We start from the raw sequence: 15,254 nt of genomic DNA, 5'->3' as shown, positions 1-15,254 counted from the left end.
TCGCTTCCCACATGGGGCTCCCTGCATGGAGCCTGCTTCTCCCTCTGCCTGTGTCTCTGCCTCTCTCTCTCTGTGTCTCTCATGAATAAATAGATAAAATCTTTAAAATAAATAAATAAACAAATAAACAAACAAGTCAACAGAGGCATAAGAAATTCCCTAGTACTGTAATTTATATCATGCTTTATAGGTTGCATCTATTTTTTTTTTTCTAGATTTCATTTATTTATTTGAGACAGAGAGAGAGAGAGTGCAAACAGGTTGGGAGAGGGAGAAGCAGATTCCTTGTTAAGCAGGGAACCCAATGTAGGGCTGGATCCCAAGACCCTGATATCATGACCTGAGCTGAAGGCAGATGTATAACGACTTCACCACCCAGGCACCCATAGCTGTGTTTACTTCTTAGGTGGAAAATTTTGGTGGGGTACAAATGTACTTATCAAAGTCCAATGTGAATTAGAATTTTATTTTCTTTTTTTTTAATATTTTATTTATTCCTGAGAGACAGAGAGAGAGAGAGAGAGAGAGAGAGGCAGAGACACAGGCAGAGGGAGAAGCAGGCTCCCTGGAGAGAGCCCGATGCAGGGCTCGATCCCGGGTCTCCAGGATCACACCCTGGGCCGAAGGCAGGCGCTAAACCGCTGAGCCACCCAGGCATCCCCCAAATACAATCTTCAAAAATAAAAAAAAAATACAGTTTTGGTGGCTTATTGGAAGCCCGTTGGAGAGAAGGGAAAGAAGGTGATGGGGGAGAAGTGTTCTAAGATCGAGCCTTGGGTATTAGATTTGAAAAGGTTTTTAACAATAAGTGAAACCACGAGGCAGAAATATCAGAGCTAGAGGAATCAACACTTGCAATCTCCAAATGCAGGGAATTTCGGGCCAAAAAGGCACTGCGGCCTCTAAGCTGGGACACAAGGCTTACCTGAGACCCCGCCATCTCTGCTCCGTCCACCTCGGCCTCTAGCGAGCTCTCTCACAAGATCTCCGTGGAGGAGTCCCAGCTGCATCAGGAGAACACACCTTTAAAGGCCGCCAAGTCTCTCCACCTATAAACTGCTCCCCTGCAGGCAGGACTTTGAAATGCACAAAATCCCAACTTCCTAGTCCTTTGGGTGTGGAGCTGTTGAGAAGCTGTGAACTCCCAGTTGGAAATCAGGAACTGATTTTTCCTTCTCTGCTTCCAGGGCCCTCCCCTCCCCCAGATGCTCACAGATTCAGCTACAGCCTAGGCCCCGTGTGCTGTGGCCCTAACCCTCCTGACTCGGGTAGTGGAGACCATTACCCCTCCTAAGGCGAAGCCTGCTCTCAATTCTCAGAAATTAAAAGGAAGCCTTTCTACTTAACTGTGGCCTCACTTAGAATCACCCGGAGCACTGACTTAAAACAACGCTGTTGTTTCCACCATCAATTGACAGAATCCGAGGGGGAAGAACTTTTTTTTTTTTTTTTTTTTAGATTTTATTTACTTCTTCATGAGAGACACAGAGAGGCAGAGACGGGCAGAGGGAGAAGCAGGCTTCTCGCAGGGACCCCCATGTGGGACTCGATACTGGGACTCTGGGATCACGTCCTGAACCAAAGGCAGACAGACACCCAACTGCTGAGCCACCCAGGCGACCGGGGATGATCTATTTTGATACTCCAGGAAACATCTGGGGAGGTGACCGGCAAAGCACCGCAACCAAGGCTGTGCGGTTACCAGATTTAAATCCACGCCTTCTTCACTGATAAGAGTTTCTCAAGATTTACATCTTCTCCCTCTTCCTGCTACACAAAGGGAGATACTCTTAGGAAAGGACCTTTCCCTTACAAATGCAAATATCTCTTCCTTAAAGAAACGTTGGTTGTCACAGCTTTTCCTGTGTCTTCTGTTTCTTTTTCTTTTTCAAGATTTTATTTATTTATTTGAGAGAGAGAGAGGGAATGGAAAGGCAGAGCACAAGCAGGCAGAGAGGCAGAGGGTCAGAAGCAGGCTCCTCCTTTACCAGGGAGCCCAACCCGGGACTGAATCCCAGGACCCTGCTTCTCCCTCTGCCTGTGTCTCTGCCTTTCTCTCTCTCTCTCTCTCTGTCTCTCATGAGTAAATAAATAAATAAATTCTTCTTAAAAAATAAAAACTGCCTATAATTTTTTCACCAAAGATGGGTTTATTTATTTTTTTAAAACAATTATTAATTTATCACTACCCCCCCCACCCCCCCCCCACACACACAGAGGCAGAGACGCAGGCCCAGAGAGAAACAGGCTCCATGCACGGAGGCCTGATGTTGGACTCGATCCTGGGCATCCAGATTCTCACTCTGGGCCCAAGGCAGTTGCTCAGCCGCTGAGCCACCCAGGGATCCCCTTAAAAGGTGGGTTTATTCAGGAATACAGAGAATTGCAATTAGGAACATACAAGCTGTGGCAAAACCATAGGCAAGTCCAGGGAACAAAAAGAGGAATTTTTTTGTTTGGTTTGAGGAGACAAGGCTTAAGTTGAGAAGTCTGTTACAGAATAAAAATTATTTCAGGTAAAATGATTTGAAGGACGGTGGGTTTTCACTGGTGAGGCTGTTGCCTGGGAAGGATAAGAAAAGCATCTCTGCCTTTGGTTGCAATAGTAGGTATAAACCGCTCCCAAGGTCAAGCTTGTGTAAGGTCAAGATCTTCCCTTCCTGTTGGAACTGCCATTGACTATGAGTGATAGGGCTTAAGATCTCCCTCTGCTGAAAACCTCCTGACTCCATTTTAGTGAGGGTTCCAATTACTAACTTTCAATCAACATTTGATCAATATCTCAACATTTCCTTCACTCTCAGTAGAGGGCAGCAAACATTCTCATCCTCAAATGATGATGTTAACCTTTTTTTAGATTCCATGTGATTTCATACAAATTTTTTTTACTGTGTGTGCTTTATTTATGTCAACAAAATATCCTCCATTTAGTGTGGGCCAAGCCCAGACTGCTCCATGATGGACCACTTTGGCAGAAAGATGATTTTGATTGAAAAAGCAATCAAAATGGGGCAGATTCAGGAAATGTCGTTTTCACCCCCTTCACTGACTAAAAAGAATTTAGAGAGAGAACCTATCCCAGGCTGAAAGCTATCACCATATGTAACTACATTATTATATAAACTAAGTTTGAGAAACAGGGAGGAACATAGTTAGGCCTGTTTGAGAAAAGTTCTCTATGGCCTATTGTTTTTGAGTGGCCTAGATAATATTTGTTTATCAAATATTTCCTCGTTTTCTTCTTCCCTGTGAGTTGAATTTCTTCCCTTGGAGTTCCCAGACTTCAACCTTCGTCTCAAAGACATATATCCATTACTTTGCCAGTCTTTGCAACACTCCGTTCTGTGGGGAGTATCCATATGTATGGTTTAAATTTGATTTTCCTGTTTATCTTATGCCAATTTGATTCTTAGTCAATAATGAGAACTTCTTCAGATGTTCTGGTCTATGCTTTTGTATGTTTCTCCAATCAATATTTAGCTCCTATTTTATACAACCAATGTTAAGGAAGAAAAAGAAACAGAAAGGCGGTGCCCGGTATCTACATTCTCAGGGAAAATATGAAACACTTAGTACCAACTGTGAGTGTTATGAGAGTTCACTAAAGTATTATGAGGATTAACTCACATGTTCCTAAGGTCCCAGCAAAATATCATGTGTGTGCACAGAGTAAAAGCTCAATATATACTGCATTAATAGAATATCTATGTTATTTTCCAGATGTAGATTTTCTCAGACTCTAGCTATGCCGAGCACTCCTGGCTACATAAGTCTAACTCACTCCCCTATGCTCTCCAGCTTAAGGATTGACTCATTGTAGCTTCTTGAGATTTCAACAGACCTCCGATGTGGGGGAAACAAGGAACCCGATGATTCTGGAAGATCAAGTTTGACCATACTAGAAAGTGGCCTTCCCTGATGCCAGCAGGTCTCCTTGAGATCATACCAAGAACGATTAAGCACTGCTTCCCCTGCATGTCAATGCTCACTACTCCTATGTTCCTTCCCCTGAAGGACTTCCTGCCTAGTCTGGTTAATAGAGTGTCTTTGGACATAAATCCACCATGGTCTCCATCTGCCAACCTCCTGAACAAAGCAAATTTTCCCTTCCAACTGTGAAAATGAGTAATGGAATGCCTCACTAAAATGGAGTTGGCAAGGAGCTTTTCTGCCCTACTACAGGTAGTCAATTGCAAACCCAGCGGGAAGAGATGGGCTTGATCTGATATGGCCTTGATCTTACTTCTAGATACTACTCCTCTATTCCAACTGAAGGAAGAGACACTCATGTTTGAAAAATACTTTCCCTCCTCGTGGGCATTTGAACAGAAATGGACTGACTTAACCGGAAGTAATCACGAACTTCAATGGCCACAACTGCCTTCTTTGATCTTTCCAAAGGAACTTACTTTTTTAAAAATTTTATTTATTTCATCATGAGAGACAGGGAGACACAGAGAGAGACAGAGAGGCAGAGACACAGGCAGAGGGAGAAGCAGGCTCCATGCAGGGAGCCCGGCATGGGACTTGATCCCGGGTCTCCAGGATCACACCCTGGGCCAAAGACGGCCCTAAACCGCTGAGGCACCCGCGATGCCCCATCCAACGGAATTTTTATCAAAGATAAGGTGGACAACCATGGTTCTAAAATTGACAAAATTAAACGGGTTTCCTATTTTAATTGGTATTTTGAAGGTTTCAAACGCTATCAGGAATGTAATATCGCCTCATGACAACCTACACTTTTTCAAATAAATAAGGTAAGCAGATAATTACAAAAATGAAAAGGGGCTTCTGGGAACTCTTCTTCCTCTCCCCTACCTTCTTTGTCAACTGCCTCTAGGATGCCACCTCATGCTCAGCCCCTACCTCTAGTGCAATCTTCCTTTCCTCTCTTCCATCCTAATCTCCACTCTCATTCTATCCTTTAGTTACACCTCCCTTTTCCTTTGAAGCTCCCTCTGCTACCTCCTCCCCTGAATCTATTAAAAATCTGCCTTCCTTGAGTCTTTTGAGGACCTCAGTGGACCCAATGTCTCTTATTTTCCCTGGAGGAAGGCTGAACATTGAGCTGAAGTTCCCTAAAGTTCCCTATAGTGACTGAGGATCCCAATAGGTTTGCTCAAGAATGTAACATAGTTATTCAAACTTCCCAAAGTGGTTTGTCAGATTTATATCAATTGGTCTACATGCTTGTTGGTGAGGGCCAGGTCAAACACTGGATGAAACTGGCCCAATGGGAACATCATGAACAGAATCCAAAGCAACAAACCTGTAACTTTTGGCAAGATGCTACAAAACTTGCTAGAGGCCCCACCAATCAATTATGATGGGTTTTCCCAATCCTGTGGATTGGAACAAAATTAAGACTTGTACACAGAAGACCAGTTATTCCCTTCATGATGATTATGATCAAGTTCAATTGTCTTTAAAGAAATTTCTAGCCTTTATTTTTTTTTTTAATTTTTATTTATTTATGATAGTCACAGAGAGAGAGGTGCAGAGACATAGGCAGAGGGAGAAGCAGGCTCCATACACCAGGAACCTGATGTGGGATTCGATCCCGGGTCTCCAGGATCGCGCCCTGGGCCAAAGGCAGGCGCCAAACCACTGCGCCACCCAGGGATCCCATTTCTAGCCTTTATAAGTTGAATCTACTTGTGTAGCTTTTAACTTTCTATTTATTTTTTAATTTTTAAAAACTTTTTATTTATATATTTGAGAGAAAGAGAGAAAGAGAGCAAGCAGGGGCAGCGGGAGGGGCAGAGAGAGAAGGACAAGCAGACTCCCTGCTGAGCAGGGAGCCCAAGGAGGGTTCAATCCAAGGACGCTGGGATCATGACCTGAGCCAAAGTCAGATGTTTGACTGATCCCCCGGATGCCCCTTAACTCTATGTTTGTTAATGGAGTGATCCAGGATCTTTCGCTTTTAATTAAAAGCATCAAGATGAAATGGGACATCATGTCCACTTCAGATTTAATTAATTAGACAAACCAGATTGCTCACACCCTGGAGAAGTCATCTAGAGGAAAGACCACTAAAATTTTTCATTATTCAACTCCAGCAAATGAATGCCCCTAAACAAAAATGGAAGCCTTGCTTCTGCAATTCCTTCAAGAAACCAGGACATCGGGATCCCTGGGTGACTCAGCGGTTTGGCGCCTGCCTTTGGCCCAGGGCGCGATCCTGGAATGCCAGGATCGAGTCCCATGTCGGGCCCCGGGCATGGAGCCTGCTTCTCCCTCCTCCTGTGTTTCTGCACCTCTGTGTCTCTCTCTATGTCTATCATAAATAAATAAATAAAACTTTAAAAAAAAGAAAAAAGAAAAAGGAAACCAGGATAAGGAGAAGTACAGTATTACATATTTAAGAGCTTTAGGCACCTTCAGCTCTTTAGCCAACTTTTTCAATGTCCTCCTGATTCTCAGTGGCAGGGCTCCAAGGAACTCTAGGGGCTTTTCCCAACCCTCCCTCTCAATTGGCTTTGTGAAACTACTCTCCACGTTGCGAATAAATCTGTCTCTGTTCTTATTGACACCTGAGCTACACCTGTCAGTGCTCAATCCCACTGGTATCAAGCAGCCCCTGCCTCAGAATACTAAAACAGTTAAAATATTATGGCTCTGTAACAAATCTCCCTGGGTGCCTGTGTGAACCCACTTCCTGTGTCTAGACCCTTTGAGCATTAGACAGTCTTTTCTCCTTAGTTCATCTGCCCCAAATATTTATTTACCGGCCTGAGATTTCTTTTAAAAATGTCATAGTAGAATTTCTTCCTCCCAAAAGAGGAACATGATTCTAAAATCTCACAGTAGTAACCACAACTGGGAACTAGGGTAAATAAATGACACTTTAATATGTTTCCTATGCTCTGTCTCTGATAGCAATTATAGTTGAGGTGAGGGGTAGCAATCACTTCTATTGGATCAACTACCATCCTCATTTTTTAAAAAAGATTTTGTTTATTCATTCATGAAAGACATACACATATAGGCAGAGGGAGAGGCAGGCTCCCTGAGGAGATTCTGAGGTGGGATTTGATCCCAGGACCCCCGGATCATGACCTGGGCCGAAGGCAGATGCTCAACCACTGAGCCATCTGGGTGCCCACTACCATCCTCTTTTTTTAAAAAAGTTATTTATTCATGAGAGACACGGAAAGAGAGAGAGGCAGAGACATAGACAGAGGGAGAAGTAGGCTCCTCGCAGGGAGCTCAATGTGGGACTTGATCTCAGATCCTGGGATCATGCCCTGAGCCAAAAGCAGATGCTCAACCACTGAGCCACCCAGGAGTCCCCACTACCATCCTTTTTATGAGGAAAATGTTCAACCGATGTTGGCCCAATCCACAGTGCCCCTCCCATCAAGATTCAAATAGATCCTCTAAAGACCTGTCTAGAATTAATCAATACCCTACACCTAAAGCAGCCCTTCAGGGCATCAAGCACATAACAGGATTACAAGGCTCAGGGCCTCCTTCTGTCCTAAGTAACTTCCTATAACATCTCTATTTTACCTGTGAGAAAACCCAAAGTCTGAGGATGGAGGTTTTCCCAGTATTTCTGAGAAACAAATAACATTGTTTTCTGTCTGCATCCGGTTGTTCCTAACCCTCATGTACTAGTGACATCCATTCCCATTGAAAGCAAATTTTTCACTGAAACTCATCTATGCAGTTCATTTCTTTCCTTTCTTTTTTTTTTTTGAAGATTTTCTTTATTCATTCATGAGAGACACAGAGAGACAGAGAGAGAGGCAGAGACACAGGCAGAGGGAGAAGCAGGCATTATACAGAGAGCCTGACCTGCGACACGATCCAGGGTCTCCAGGATCACGTGCTGGGCTGCAGGTGGCGCCAACCACTGCGCCACAGGGGCTGCCCTATGCAGTTCATTTCTAAGTATTCCAGTTGATAAGGGTAGCCAGTTTCTTTTTGCCTTCACTTCGGAGGAATGGCAATACACCTGGTCAATAATGCCTCCAGGTTACATGGTAGGTCCTTCCTGTTTGTCACAAATCTTAAAGGCTAATAAGAATGACAAGGTCTTCAGCAAGCTCTTCTTTGTTATGATGTGTAGGTCATTTGGTTCTTTGCTCCCTTCTCAAGCTACTTTATATGAAGATTTTATCTATCCCTTAAAACTTTTGCCCTAAGGAGACTTAAAGTCCCCCCTCACTCCCCCCAAAATACTCTACAGGTTGCTCACACTTAGCTTAGATATTCAAGGTACCTGCTCTCAGAATAGGGACTAGATTTGGATTTGGGCAGACTTCAAGGCATCCTGAATTTCCCCAAACTTAAAACTAAGCAGCAACTTTGAGGATTTCTTGGACTTTGGTAGTTATTGTCAAAGTTGGATTTCAAACTTCTCTTTCATGTCTCACTCTGTATATGTTTTACTTAAAAAAAGAAAAAAAACAAAAAACAAAAAGACTAACCTAACCCTATTATTTAGAAAGGAGGGGAAAACATAGCCTTTGAGACTGTGAAAAAAAAAAATTTAAAAGTCTAAAAGAGTCCCTACCTTCAGATATCCTAATTATCAACTTCCCTTTTTCTTCTTTGGATATAAGGGGGAAGGAAATGACCTTTGAGTGCTCACTCAGAAACATATTGCCCACAGGCAATTATAGCCATCAACTGGACCATGTGGCTTGGTGATATCCCCCTGGCCTCAGAGCCATTTCTGCTACTGTCTTTTAGGTAAGGCCACTGAAGAAATAGTCACACGGTCCCCTTGAACAACCTGCAGTGCTCCCAAACTGCAGGGAATAAACTCTTGATCCAAGTGACAGGTCTAAAGAAAGCACCAGGGTGCCTTGGTGGCTCAGATGGCTACGTGTCTGCCTTCAGACTCACGTCCTGATCCCAGGGTCCTAGGATCAAGACCCTCAACCTGCTCCCTGCTCGGTGGGGAGTCTGCTTCTCCCTCTCCATCTGCTTCTCCCCCTGCTCATGTTCTCTCTTTCTCTGTTGCAAATTTATACATAAAATCTGAAGAAGAGGAAGAAAGAGAGGAAGAAGGGAAGAACCAAACCCTGACTGGACCTGCACACCATCTGGGGATCTGAGGGTAAGATTTCCCTGAATTGAAGCAGACAATATCTGGAGACACAGATTTCCCTGGATGGACAGGCACATCATTTTCTCACTGGGGCTTCTTCTAACTCTATTGTGGAAAGAAAGTGCCCTTGACTTCCCAATGTCTTGTAGGAGGCGGAAACCTCTTTTATTTATGACCTTTTTGGAAAAAGCCTCATTATGATTCAGTGCACATTTCTGAAGGTTAAGAAGGTGCAGATTTCGCAAAGTTTCTCTCTTAATGAGCTACTAACCAACGCTGGATTTTCGCTGTTGTTGTTAAAGATTTTATTTATTTATTCATGTGAGACACAGAGGGAGAGAGAGGCAGAAGGAGAAGCGGGTTCCCCAAGGGGAGCTAGATGTGGGATTCAATCCCAGGATCCCAGGATCAGGCCTGGGCCTAAAGCAGATGCTCAACCTCTGAGCCACCCAGAAAGCCCTCAACTCTGGATTTGATTTGATTTGATTAATTTTTATCTCTTTAAAGATTGCATTTATTAATTCAAGAGAGACACAAGGAGAGAGGCAGAGACGTAGGTAGAGGCAGAAGCAGGCTCCTCACAGATGTGGGATCGATCCCAGCACCCCGGGATCACGACCTGAGCCAAAGGCAGACGCTCAATCACTGAGCCACTCAGGTGTCCCACCAACTCTGGATTTTAATCCAAGAGCATGGTTTCTGAATTCAAAACTTTTAAGAGTATCAGGGATAACACATGTGGTTCTAAACAGCTTTTCTGAGATAACACTACTCTTTTAAATTATCTTTGAAGTTTTGCTATTCCTACCAAAGAGTTCATTTATTCATGGTTCGTGTTTATACATGGTTTTATGTTCACAAATATGCTATGTTATGTCATTCAGTGCCCTCATATAGTATTACACCAGTTTACCTCACAGCCGTTGTAAGAGGTGACTTCCAGGTGGCATGGAGAGAAACAATTCTTTCCGAAGTCCAGATAAGTACCAACAAATATTTTCAGTTGGCTACTATCAGAGCCAGGGTCCTGGTTTAGAACAAATACACAGTTGAATTGTCATTTACTTTTGATTTGTACTTGTTGTCTATCAATCTTTCGCAGAAAATATTTGTCCAATGAGGGGATGCTGGCTCAACACTCACAATCTTGAGAAGATACAAAATCAGATACGAAGTACCTGAGAGTTTTTCCCTTGTAACCCTCCCTGTCACTCAAATGTGCCTTACGTTCTTTCCAACTCCTATGTACTTTCCCTCTGACATGAGACATGACAACCAGGAAAGGTCCCTCCTGGCACTGAGAGACAAAACCACTAAAGATAAAGAACCTGACTGAAAGCATCAGTGATGCTTTCAAGGAAAGATCCTGATTAAAAAGGGAATGTTGGGGGGATCCCTGTGTGGCTCAGCAGTTTAGCACCTGCCTTCAGTCCAGGGTGTGATCCTGGAGTCCTGGGATCGAGTCCCCCATCGGGCTCCCTGCATGGGGCCTGCTTCTCCATCTGCCTGGGTCTCTGTCTCTCTGTCTCTGTCTCTCGTTCTCTCTCTCTGTCATGAATAAATAAATAAAATCTTAAAAAAAAAAAAGGGAAATGTCAAACTTGGTAATGAGAAACCTCATTAAAATGGAGCTGGGAGGTTTTGGCAGCATGAGCTCTGACATCCTCTCACTTGAAGTTAATTGTAGACTCATCAGTAAGAGATGGACTTGAAACTCCTGACTGGATCAGTCAGTGGAGAATGTGACTCTTGATCTTGCGGGTGTAAGTTTGAGCTCCATGTCGGATGTAGAGTTTACTTAAAATAAAAAGTTGAGAAAAAAAGACATAGATTTGGGTTTACACGGGCTAAACCTTGGACCTGGATATTGCTCTTCGACCCCAGCCCAAAAGAGCCCCTTTTCTCATCATCCTGGGCAAGAGATCCAGCAATGAGAAGCAATCACATTGTAAATTCCCAGGTTACTTCAAAGGACTTTAAGTTCATCACAACCTTCCCTACATACTCTTTCTATTATTTTATTTTTAAAACATTGTACCTCACCATGCCTGGATGGCTCCGTAGGTTGAGTAGTCTGCCTTTGGCTCTGGTCATGACCTCAGAGTCCAGGGATTGGGTTCCCTGCTCGGCAGGGAGTCTGCTTCTCCTCTCCCTCTCTTACTCTATCTCAAATAAATAAATAAATCTTTAAAAATTTTGTCCTCTTCTTTTTCTTATAGGCATGCCTATGATTTTGCAGCTGCTTTTTGTCCCAGCTCAGGATATTTTCCTTTGCTTTTGAATAAACTCGTCTTTTGGTTGTAAAATAAGTGGCAGTGTCTATTTTTAAGGTCACCAATACCAACACCAGTCTCTCAAGTGTTGGCTTTTAACTATGGAGCAGCTGAACTTGGGTTTGAATAACAAGACATCAGAGCCTTCTCAAGCGTTCTGTAAACTTCAAAGTCTCAGCAAAGAATGTAATGCTTCAGGACTGTGATTCCTGGTCTTCACTGGAAACCAAGGCCACTTGTGTTACGACAAGATGGTGGGTATATGTGGCTCAGGTGTGCTGTGTCTGTTTTCTCTAGCTTAGTACTACTGATTCTGGATTTATGTGGTGCAACATCAGGACTAGCACAGCACTTTTATGATGCCAATTCATGGGCTCCAGTCCAAACCCACAGCACCACAATGTCTTAGGGAGGATGAGAGAACATGTAAACTTTTCATTCACATTAGAGCTAGAGAAGCCTTAGTTAAGCGGTTCTGGGCCCAGGTTTTCCATTAGAAGAGCACGTGGAGTTTCAGGTATGATCATCACTGCTGCTCTCCCCCACAGATTCTGTCAAAGAGTCTTGGTGGGAACAACAGTGTTCTTTTAATTAAGTGCTCCAGGTGATTTTAAGTGAGGCCAGGGTGAAGCATGAGGGCTCTTCAGTAACTTATTAGAGTTGGGTGCTGGCTTAGGTCCAAGGGGAGTTAACAGTGTCTCCTCTACAGAAGTCTGGAAGGGTCAGTCCATGCAGCACAGAGTTCCTATACTGCAGTAGAATGTGTGATGTGTGTGGGAGGGGAAGCGCCTTGATAATAGGGATGGAGAAACTGGAGGGTCGGTCTCCAAGTAGGAGCTCAGGGTCTTTGAAAAGCTCCAACACACAGAAGAGTAGGGAGTAGGGCCTTTTAATGTATTTTAATGTCCTGTCTATACACGAGTAGGTACTAGGTGAAGAGATTCTGCTTTAAAGGCAAATGCTTGGGGTGCATGGGGGGCTAGGTCACTTAAGTGTCTGACTCTTGGTTTTGGCTCCGGTTATGATCCCAGGGTTATGGGATAGATAGCCCAAATTAGGCTCCATGCTGAAGGCAGAGTCTGCCTTCGATTCTCTCTCTCCTTCTCCTTCTCTCCCTCCCTCTGCTTGCACTAGGTTCTAAATGAATAAATAAATAAAATTTAAAAATCAAATGCTTATGGTGTGGCTGTGACATCACTGGAAGTCAAATATCTCCTGAGAAGGAAAGCTAGAGCACAAGGAAGAAGAGAATGAAATGGCTGGTTCTCAGGTAAACCTTGATCCCTGGTTAGAGGCTCTGTCATCTTTTCCTCCTGAAATTCCAGGCATTTAAAAATTGCAAAGGTTTATTTATCTACTTCTGATTTTACTGTCTCATGTGTCTTTTCACCTGCTTTTGAAAATCTTTTTTTTTTTTTTTTTTTTTTTAAGATTTTATTTGAGGAAGACAGAGAGTGTGGGGAGGAGTCAGAGGGGTGGAGGGAGGAGAAGCAGACTTTTCACCAAGCAGGGAGCCCTATGGGGGCTCGATCCCAGGACTGTGAGATCATGACCTGAGCCAGAGTCAGATGCTGAACCACTTGGGCCACCCAGGTGCCGCTACTTTTGAATATCTTCTTTTTTTAAAGATTTTATTTATTTATTCATGAGAGACCCACAGAGAGAGAGAGAGAGGCAGAGACACAGGCAGAGGGAGAAGCGGACGCCATACCGGAAGCCTGATTGGGACTCGATCCCAGGATCTTGTGATCAAGACCTGAGCCAAAGGCAGACCCTCAGCCACTGAGCCACTCAGGTGCCGCCTGTCCTGGAATTTTATTTATAAGTTTTTATTTATTTATTTATTTATTTATTTATTTATTTATTTATTTATTTATTTATAGATTTTATTTATTCATTTATGAGACACAGAGAGAGAGGGAGAGAGAGGCAGAGACACAGGAAGAAGGAGAAACAGGCTCCATGCAGGGAGCCCGATGTGGGGTTTGATCCCAGGACTCCCAGGATCACGCCCTGGGCCGAAGGCAGGTTCTAAACTGCTGAGCCACCCAGGGATCCCTGTCTTGGAACTTTAAAAAAAGTTCTCTTTACGACAGATATGCAGGAGAAGGTGCTGAATCCAGGATTCCTACTGTGGATCAGCTCAGGTTCTGGGATACCAGTCAAGGACAACAGATCATATTTAGTTTCCATATGTATGTTTTATCAGCTCTCTGGAGACCAGGATTAGGAAAATGCAGAAATAGGGGCACCTGGGTGACGCAGTCAATTAATCATCCAACTCTTGGTTTTGGCTCAGGTGTGATTCATGGTCATGAGATCAAGTCCTGTGTCGGGCTCTGCATTGACCAAGGAGTGCACATGGGATTGTCCCTCCCACTGCCCCCTTCTCATGCTCTCTCTCTCAAAGAAATAAATCTTTAAAAAAAAAAAATGCAGAAATAGGCATCCCAGGTGGCTCAACGGTTTAGTGCCGCCTTCAGCCCAGGGTGTGATCCTGGAGACCCGGGATTGAGTCCCACGTCAGGCTCCCTGCATGGAGCCTGCTTCTCCCTCTGCCTGTGTCTCTGCCTCTCTCTCTGTCTGTCTCTCATGAATACATAAAATCTTTAAATAAAAAAAAATAAAAATGCAGAAACAAACAAGTTGGCTATGTAGCCCAGAATGACTCCAAAGTTGTGATAAAGAAACAGAGCCTTGCTCTCCAGAATGAAAAAAAAAAAGTTCTACCTACCAAAAAAAGAAAGAAAGAAAGAAAGAAAGAAAGAAAGAAAGAAAGAAAGAAAGAAAGAAAGAAAGAAAGAAAAATAGAAACGCTAAAGATTAGGGGAATATGGGAGCTATTTGGGGTTTGAATTTTTTTAAAAGATTTATTTATTTATTTATTTATTTTTTATTTGAGAGAGAGAGAGAGAGAGAGAGAGAGAAAAGGCCTGCATGTGCCCTGGAGTGAGGGGAGAGGCAGACAGAGGGAGAGAGAATCTCAAGCAGACTCCGTGCTGAATGCAGAGCCCAGTGCAGGGCTTGATACCACAACCCCTGAAAACATGACCTGAGCTGAAACCTAGAGTTAGATGCTTAACCTACTAAGCTACCCAGGCACCCTAGGACTTGAAGTTTGTATGAATCCACTGTTTTCTTTTACTTAGGTTCCTATTCTGATTTCCTTTGGGGTGCCCACAAGAACATAGGCATGATAATGTATCCTCCAGTGTGCCTCTGATACATATTTGCTTTATTACAGGTGATATTAACTTTTTTGACTTGGCTTGGAGCACTCTGCCACATTCCTCCGCTATAATATGACTATGTCTCTTAGTCATTCATAAGGATTGGTTGGATTTACAGAAAGATGTGCAGAAGCCTTCACACTCAAACTGGAAACATTTCTTTTGAGTTTCTCTTTGCATGTAGTTTCCACTGGAAAATGAAGGTGCTCTCTTCTATGTAGTTGAGATACTCACTTTAGGGAGTGGCCGTTCTCAGTGAGGTCCCCAACTTCTAAGTTTTCTTTGTATTTCACACTCATGTTAGAGACACATACTTTACTTTTTTGTACTTTTAGAAAAAGAAAACATGAATCACAGAGTTAACATGCTGGAGTGTCTTAAAATCCTAAGATATGGGCAGCCCGGGTGGCTGAGCAGCTTAGCACCTGCCTTTGGCCTAGGGTGTGAACCTGGAGACCTGGCATCGAGTCCAACATCGGGCTCCCTGCATGGAGCCTGCGTCCCCCTCTTTCTGTGTCTCTGCCTGTCTCTCTCTCTCTGTGCCTCTCAGGAATCAATCAATCAATCAATCAATCAATCTTTGAAAAGAATCCTAAGATATAACACAAATGATGATAGAAACAAAAAAAATTCAACGAAATAAAAGACTCAGAAATATTAGCTGTTTTCTTTATAGCATTCTGA

The 15,254-nt window shown here is 43.4% G+C and overlaps 1 protein-coding gene across 1 annotated transcript in view; it reads right to left on the bottom strand.

The window, feature by feature from the left end:
* Positions 1-15,254, bottom strand: part of LOC144310305 (uncharacterized) — an 84,310-nt gene that overhangs the window by 55,503 nt on the left and 13,553 nt on the right. Inside the window, 1 exon segment of the mRNA XM_077891107.1 lies at positions 926-1,004. Within this exon segment, the coding sequence (XP_077747233.1) occupies positions 926-940 (15 nt within the window). The 5' untranslated portion in view covers positions 941-1,004.

Source organism: Canis aureus, chromosome 1 (genome assembly GCF_053574225.1).
Source record: "Canis aureus isolate CA01 chromosome 1, VMU_Caureus_v.1.0, whole genome shotgun sequence".
In the NCBI taxonomy this organism is placed as follows: Eukaryota; Metazoa; Chordata; class Mammalia; order Carnivora; family Canidae; genus Canis; species Canis aureus.
Note: the sequence above shows the minus strand (reverse complement) of the source record. Positions and strands in the feature narration are given on the sequence as shown.